We start from the raw sequence: 8,684 nt of genomic DNA on the forward strand, positions 1-8,684 counted from the left end.
CCAACCCAGGGATTGAACCCAGGTCTTCTGCATTGCAGGCAGATTTTTTTACCATCAGACCCATCAGGGAATATTTTTGAAAGAAGAAGAGCTATAATTGTAAGCGGCAAAAAGAAGTGATTAAAATAACATGGATAACAAGACATTAACTTCAGACTCTGGGCATGCTGCTTCCGTCCATTTAATTCTTCTTTTCTCTGAGGCACTAAATGAACTACTTTGTCCTCTTAACGTGTGAGTCTATAATGAAGGGTTGGGGTTCTGAGACCCGAGTACTGGCCCCAGCTCTAACATTCCCTAGTGAAGTGACCTTGGAAAATCACATTAACTTCTTTGGGCCTCAGAGTCCTCACCTAGAACAGGACTGAGATCATGTGATACATTCAATAAATATTTACAAAAGGTTTTTTTTTTTTTTTTTTTTTAAGTGAGCCTTGGGGGATTTTCCTGGTGGCCCAGTGGCTAAGACTCCACACTCCTAATGCAGGGGGTCGGGGTTTGATCCCTGGTCGGGGAACTAGATCCCACATACCACAAGTAAGACCAGGTGCATCCAAATAAATAAATAAGAATTTTTTTTTTTTAAGTGAGTCTGTAAAACGGGGATAAACCAAGAGACTGCAGGTTCTTTCCAGGCTCACCATTCAACAGAGCTATGGTTTCTTTGGTACAGACTCACGGCCCCTGTCACTTTAATCCGTTTCTGAAGAATGTGTACTGACAGACAGGGATCTCTTTTTACCCAGTGTAGCCCTACCTTAGGTCTTCCCGTCACACGATAGTGCTACCCCGCAATTAGGTTACAGCAAGAAGGAAGCATTCTCCCGTTAACCTGACCGTACAATTATTTACCCCAACAACAATCAGTTGCCAGAGTGTATTACTGTTTTCACACTCCTATGCAATATTTCAAAAAGCATATAAGGAAGTATTTACATTTTCCTTCCACCCTTGTTTTCTGCTTGATTTCAAGAGTTAAATGAACAGTTTCCAATATCTTGTGTCTGATGGTTTTTCCTTTCCATTAAAAAGCTGAAGGGTTTTTTTTTTCCCTCCCCTTCTTTAGGAGGAAGAAAAGAAGTCTGTCCCCTGTAATTTACTTTGGCTTTCTCAAAAGTTGGGTAGGAAAGTCAGTATAATTCAGGTGGAATCTGAAATGTTCTTGTCGTACAAGTGTGCGCAGAAAGGAAGCCTGTAATTTCCGCGCATTCTTTCAGGAAGTTTGTATTCTCTGTCTTCCAGGGAGCCTTTACTTTCCGAGGGAGTATGATCGACATGCCGTTACTGAAGCAGGCCCAGAACATTGTTACGCTTGCCACATCCATCAAGGAAAAATGATCTGCTAAATGAAGCTCTCATCAGGTGGGCCGAACATATACAGTGGTTTTTCTTAAAGACAAACCATTATACTCAAGGCAGCTTCTTAGTATGCTGGACTGGAGCCTTTCCCTGTTTACAGTTCATGTTAATCACAAGTTTTTGTTTTTGTTTTTTTTTTTGTTATCTCACTGGGGCCAGTTATTCCTCTAAAAATGAACTTTCTTCTTTTTGGTTCCAAGTGTGTGATTTTACTGTTCATGGATGTGTTCCAAGTTTGGACTTCTAATTTCGCAGGGAGATAAAAGAGTGGGGAAAGATGGGCTGTGAGTGAAAGTTAAGTCTTTAACAAAACATATTTTTCCCGAATACGTAAACTCCCTTCACCCTGCTGATGTTAGATGTTTCCCACATTGTTCATTGTTCACACAACACTGTTAATTTTTAAGAAAGGCTAACCTTTTAAAAAATAACAACTCAATGAAGGGATGGTGTTTATTTCACTAGTAACCTGGTAAAACAACAGGGATGGCATAGAAAAGTTAAGGACCATACAGGTTTATATAGATACCTTGTAAAAATAAATTGTCAAAACTGATTGCTTTCACCTCCACCCTCTCCCCCAAAATGAAACCTCCCTCTCCTCAAACTCCTAGGTGATGACTCTGAAAGCCCTCATCCTGGGTGAATGCTTTTGGGTCAACTGTTACCAGCAATTAAAATATAAATGTGCAGAAACACAAGACCATCCATTCTCTCCCTTTATTTCCCTGTTTCACTGTTTGCCATTGAGGCCATCTCCCCCCGTAAATGTACGGCTGGGACAGGGCCTCCTCAGCAATAAACTTGTAGCCTCTGAGAAGACACAATGCCTCCGAGCTGGTGCATATGGTCCCCTGTGAGATTTGCATCACATTAGAGATGCGGCTACAGGTCATATGGGTGGTGTGGTTAACGGGCTTAGTAAAGCTGTTTTGAAGAGGTTAACCCAGCTTGTAGTAAGGGTAAATAAACATAACAACCAGCCATTCTTCCCTATTCAGCATGTGCTCTTATATTGAAGGCTAAAGGGTATTGAAGCCGCAGAGGATCAACTTGTGTTTGCCAGAGGACGCCAATGAAATTTGAAACACCAACAATCAGAGATTTTGTTTCTGCTCCTCATTAAATCATGAGCCTTTGTGTGGAGACTCCGGACGACTGTTCTTTAAGAAATTAACAGAATGGGAAGTTTTAAACTCTACACCAACCTTTTCATGACCTACACAGCAGCAAAGCTGCCACTCTTAGACAAACACTGCGGGGAAGGCTGTTCTGTTTATTTAAATTTGTAAATAGAAAACAGTTTTTTTTTTAAATTTTCATTTTTCACCTCCTCCCCCCTTTTTATCTACCACGTGGCCCCTACCATGTGCCCCAACCAGGGGTTTGCTTTTCTCCTACCTCTTCCAGCTCCTCCAGGAAGCCCGGGTCGGGAGTAGGGCTGACGGTTATGTACAAGGAAAGGCACCACGGAACCCAAGCGAAGTGGGAGAGGCCCACAAGCAGTCACACAGCATCCACCACCAGGGCAGAGCAGTTGCCACAGACATGCAGAGGAACATGATCCAGGCTAAGCAAGTCCTGGGAAACACAGGCTTAAGACATGAACTGATATTCTCCCCAACATGGGACAGGAAGAGACATCATCTCTTAACTGAGATGGGATTTGCTTGACTGGTGTCCACTTGGGAAAAAAAAAAAGGTGGGAACCTGCTTCCTCCTCCCTCAGAGGGGCTGCAGGGATGAAGGTGGTGTCTCAGCCAACTTGGTGGTGACCAGCCTGCAACCATACTGGGCTTCAGGACTTCGGACAGTGGCAGTGGGCAGCAGTCATGGAAGAAGCCATACCCCCAACCTATTGAGCAGCTGTGCCCACCGAGGCAAGCTGTCAGTGTGCACACGGTAAATCATGACCTGTGGTTTAAAAACCACGGTTTTTGTGCAGCCGGACCCTGCTTCTCAGAACACTGAAATCCAGGAGGACTGCTTGGAGGCAGAGGGAGGCTTCCTCTCATTCTCTCCTGCACTGCAACACCCATCAGGATATCAGAAGCATTTGCTGTTGTTCAGTCAGTCATTCAGGTGTGTCCGACTCTGTGATCCCATGGACTGCAGCACACCAGGCTTCCCTGTCCTTCACCATCTCCTGGAGTTTGATCAAACTCATGTCCATTGAATCAGTGATGCCATCCAATCATCTCATCCTCTGTCATCCCCTTTTCCTCTTGCCTTCTATCTTTCCCAGCATCAGGATTTTTTCCAGTGAGTCGGCTCTTTGCATCAGGTGGCCAAAGTATTAGAGTTTCAGCTTCAGCATCAATCCTTCCAATGAATATTCAGGGTTGATTTCTTTAGGATTGATTGGTTGGATCTCCTTGCAGTCCAAGGGACTCTCAAGACTCTTCTCCAATACCACAGTTCAAAAGCATTAATTCTTTGGTGCTCAGCCTTCTTTATGGTCCAGCTCTCACATCCATACATGACTACTGGAAAAACCATAGCCTTAACTATGCGGACCTTTGTCGGCAAAGTAACATCTCTGCTTTTTAATATGCTGTCTAGGTTTGTCATAGCTTTTCTTCCAAGGAGCAAGTGTCTTTTCATTTCATGGCTGCAGTCACTGTCTGCAGTGATTTTGGAGCCCAAGAAAATAGTCTCTCACTGTTTCCTTTGTTTCCCCATCTATTTGCCATAAAGTGATGGGACCAGATGCCATGATCTTAGTTTTCAGAAGCATAGGCAGACCCTGTCTTAAACAAAAGAAGGTAATAAAAGCCTTTCTTCGTTCTTTCTACAGGCAGCCCCCGTTTCAATGCAGCTACCCTGCCCATCCTCACAGGCTGATCCAGATTAACCTCCCCCTAGCCCCAGGTTTTGACAGCATGAAAGGGAGACATCCTCATTTTTACCCCTGTTACATAGGCAACCCCGAAACCTGATAGGTGGACCTCTTGGAAACTGGAGGTCCCTGAGAGCCAAAGCCCCCACGCTAAGGGACCCCAGAGGCCAGCGCAAAGGCATGCAGACCTCAAGAAAAGCAATGATCTCAGCAGGATCTCCAGGTGGTCCTAAAAGCCGGGCCTGGCGAGGTCTTCCCCACCGCCATCCCCAGTGGGATCACAGGTTCCCAGACTTCGGGCCATATTGGACTAGTCACCACACCCTTCATCTCAAACCACACTTTGTTCCAAGAAAACCACCTTGTTTAAGTCTCCCTAAGTATCAGATTTATCATCTTATAGACCCAGGGTCCCAATCATGGTAAGCTCATGACACCAGGACCCAATCAAGTAAAAAATCTGGGCCAAGGTCCCCGCTCTCTGAGCACATACCTTAATGAGGGACCCAGAAGAGGGCTGAGTCAGGGTCAAGGAAGAACAAAGATGTTGGGAGGCTAGAGGTATCCCCACTGTTTTCATTACCCACTTCTCTTTGGTGCCTCCGTGGGTTAAGGTCATACAGGGTGGGTAACGGGAGCTGGTGAGCTCACTCCCTTTGGCATATGACAATGTCCAACCTGGGAATTCCTCCCATCTAGGCATGGCCTGGCTATCAGAAGAGAACCTTGCAGTAATTTGATTAATTAAAAACCATACCTGTTTCTATTTTGTGCAGCTCATCACAAGCTGCTTTGCCATATTACCCCCCTGTTATTAATTCTTGTGGGCTAAATTATGGGTAACACTATTAAAACATTATCAGAACTAATGAGAAACAATTACTTAGAAAATGAGCCAGGACAAGATTGAGTTGAGAACATCAGTGGTGATCACCGCAGATTAGTTTAATAAATCACCAGGTGTAAGGCAAGACCGACTGACTGTATGTATGCAAAGCCCCATCACAGGGAAATGAAATTGAGATTTTTTTTTGCATAATTTTTTCATTAATCTCAATAGGACCCGTGTGGTGTAGATTGTTTTATCCCCTAATACCTTGCCTGAGGGGGGGTGCCCAATAATGTCTTCATTGTTTTACTGAGGTCTTAATGACAATCTGTGACAACCTCATTTTAATGTATAGAGGATTATATCAGTACAATCATGTTTTATTGAAATGGTGAGGGGGACTCCAGCGGAGTCAGGTACTGTCCTGAGTACAAGTTGGGAAGTTCCTAGACATCAGATTTACAAGTATTGAATCCCCAACCGCCTGGATATCCTCTCCTCCAGGGACTGACTGGGAAAAGTGTCTTCTAGAACCAAGACTTGCCGCCTCCAGTTTGAATTTCAAAGTAACTCCTTGCCTGGCATATTTTGCTGAGTAAATGGAACAGACCATGTAGGGTTTTCTTTTTCTCTTCTAAAACATGCATGTTATTATCATGAACACCTCAGCCCCTAATAATTCTTTGGGACGTCAGGAAAATGATCTTCAACAGGGAGGATGAATTTTCTAGTGATGTCTTGAGAGCAGTTAATACACGTTTTTTCTTTTGAAGGGAATTCTGCTTTTTTATCTTGGAAAGCTAAGTGTCTTCCGTTTTGATTTTGATTTTTTACCTCTGGTTCTTGGAAGGCAGTTGATGCTACAAAAGGGGCCCTGAGAATAACAGCAGGATCTCGTGCCGGCTAATGCTGCGGACGGCCACTGAACCTTCTGTAACCGCAAGCCCGAACCCCAGGCTGGGGGACACTGTCCTCCCGGCGCGACACTCAACCCCGCGAGGTTTCCACGTTACAACTTCGGGGGAAAGTAATTAGCAGACTTCAGCATTAAAATGTTAAAACCTCAGTCCTTCTTTCCACACTTTATTTTACATCGGAATGGGGTGGGGGGTTAAGAGAATGAACAAAATGGAAAATAAATGACTTGCGAAGACCTTAGTACCTGAAAGCCGGCGCGGTGGGAACGGGCAGCTTTTTACTGCTCTGTGACGAATGGTGGTGGTGGTGGTTAGTTGGTTTAAATTCCAGCAACTATTTAGCAGCATATTTCCTTACGAATCTATAAGAACTGCCAGCGACGAAAAGAAAGTGATTTGTAGGAGGAAACCGAAATCATCGTTAGCCCCTTCCGATCGAGCACAGATTTAGCTAAACGGGCTGAAGCCTACAGAATGTTTCTTTACAATTTTTAATGTTTTACAAAATCTTCGAGGATTTGTTTGTTGTTCACGCCTTTTTTTTTTTTTTTTTAAATTTTGATTTTCTTCCACTCTAAGCGACCCGCTAGGTTTTACCGTTTGCATCTTGCGACGGGAAGGGCGGCCGATGTTTGGGACCGCGCGCCCCGTCGGAAGGACCTGCGCGCGCGGATCCACCGCGCGCTGAGTCCGCGTCCCCGCCACCCGCGCTTCCCGAAGCCGGAGGTCCGGGCGCACGGTGCGGGGCCCGGCAGGCGAGGCCCGGCCCGCGCGGTGGCCGCTCCCGAGGCTGCGCCGTCGGGCCGGCGGGCGGGGCGGGGGCGCGCAGTGGGCCGGGACCGCGGGCCGCCCCGAGCCGGCGAGCCCGTCGCGCAGCCCCGCTGCAGTGGTGGCAGATCAAAGGCTGCCCCGTGTCCCCGCGGAGCCCGGACAATCCCGCGCCTTTGTGCGCTGTTGCTAGGAGCCCGAGAAACTAAGAGAAAGTGTCAGGAGCATGTTAATCAGACTCGTTACAGTGCAACAATAACGTCTCTCTCGGGTCTCCCAGGCCCCCGCGCACCCCCGCCGCACCCCGCGCACAGGCCCGACACCTGCGCGGGGCCCTCGCGCCCGCCCCGGGGACCCGCCGGCCCCTGTGCCCTCCTCCGAGGTCGGCGCCACGGCCGGGCGCCGTGACGAGGCCCTTGGGGGCCCTGCTAGCGCCAGGCACATCCCTGGGTCCAGGGGTCCCTGACTGAAGCCCGGAGCCCTGAGCCTGCCCAGCGCGGAGCCCATCCCTAACCGGGGGACTCTTGGCCGATCGGGGTCCCCTTGCTTTTCAATCATTGCAGGGGGTGGGAGGGACTGCCCTGTTATTAAGCACGATATTAGAATCAAGAGAAAAAGGAACATTCCCTTTCAGAGAGCTTTTTAGTGACTTGCTTCAAAAGCCTATTTTTTGATTTTCTTATCAGATTCCATAGAGGATACTTTAAGTGATAATTCCAAGTCTCTGGAAGAAAAATAACCCAGCCTTTGCTAACGGTAAAGATTCCTCATAACTTTTTCGAGAGAATCACTTCATTCATTCTCTTATTCATTCAACAAACACCTCTTGAGCATGACTGGATGCCAGACAGCTAGTCTGAAAGCCGTAGGACTGGTTCTGGACGCACTTTCCTTTTAAAATTAAAATGTCCTTCTGTGAAGTGAAAAAAGGAGTAAAGGCATAAAATACTATCAAATGTCAAAACAAAAAGAACTGCCACTGGCTACTGCAGTGACGGTAACAGGAGAGGTGCGGATTAAGAATCTGTAGCCTTTGAAAAACTACACGCCATATGCTTTGAAAACCAGCCACTTTTTTCTTCCCCCCACCTATTTCATCTCCTTCTCCCTAATTCTTTTGGCCCCTGCGAGTTCAGCCAGGCTGCAGCCCTGACACCAGAGTCCCGCCTGAGGTCTGAGGAACGAAGTCAGCTTTTCCGCGTGTTTGTAAACAGCCTGTCAGATTTGCTAGAAGATCAAACACACTGGGTCTTGGCCCCATTCTGCCCTTGGCCGGACACTGGGAATTGGAAAGCTGCGCTCAGTCTTAGGGCCGAATTTGGCCAACTCAGGGTGTTTTTCTCCAATACGAGTTCTTGTTCGGGAATCAGGACAGACATTCAGGAAGGGCAGAGGGGACCAGACTTCTTGGAGTATCACTGCCAAACCCTGAGTCAAAGACAAAGCTTCGCATCACCAGGAAGAACCACCAGGCTCAGATCACCTGTGCCTACCTATTGACCCAGGGGGGAATCCTGCAACTCCATCAGACTTCTCGGTTGCTCAGAATCAATTTCTCTGTCACACTGTGTGCAGCATGTTGACACAGAGAAAACAGGACATGGTCCCAGAGGTTAGTCTAAGCCCTAGAAGGAACTTCACAGATCCCCTTCATTATATCAGTAAGAGAGTTGATACACTGAACACCAAAAGAAGACCAAACACCAACTATATCCCAACGTTAAAGTATCTAGCTAATACTGATGTATGGCAGAAACCAACACAATATTGTAAAGCAATTATCTTTCAAGTTAAAAATAAGTACATTTCTTAAAAAAATACCTAGCTAAGGAGGTGAACTCAGTGAAAAGAAGGCTGGGTGTTTTTTGTTTTTGTTTTTTGTCTACATAGTGCCACATAGCTGGTTTGGGTTTTGTTTTGACTTGAAACAATGCATCCAGTTGCTTTGGTGATTCAGACACAGAAAGAGTCC

General features: G+C 46.5%; 1 protein-coding gene across 4 annotated transcripts in view; it reads left to right on the plus strand.

The window, feature by feature from the left end:
* Positions 1 to 6,086, plus strand: part of CLYBL (citramalyl-CoA lyase) — a 227,865-nt gene extending 221,779 nt beyond the window's left edge. The window contains exons 8-9 of one of the 4 annotated variants that reach the window (XM_052650086.1): positions 1,243 to 1,362; positions 5,878 to 6,086. In XM_052650086.1, the coding sequence (XP_052506046.1) occupies positions 1,243 to 1,338 (96 nt within the window). In that variant the 3' untranslated portion in view covers positions 1,339 to 1,362; positions 5,878 to 6,086. Of the gene's footprint in view, positions 1 to 1,242; positions 1,363 to 1,973; positions 2,089 to 2,380; positions 2,455 to 5,877 lie in introns of those variants that run through there. The other 3 variants (XM_052650088.1, XM_052650087.1, XM_052650089.1) reach the window with 3 other exon arrangements.
* The last annotated feature ends 2,598 nt before the right edge of the window (positions 6,087 to 8,684 follow it).

This window comes from Budorcas taxicolor, chromosome 12, assembly GCF_023091745.1.
Source record: "Budorcas taxicolor isolate Tak-1 chromosome 12, Takin1.1, whole genome shotgun sequence".
Lineage (NCBI taxonomy): Eukaryota > Metazoa > Chordata > Mammalia > Artiodactyla > Bovidae > Budorcas > Budorcas taxicolor.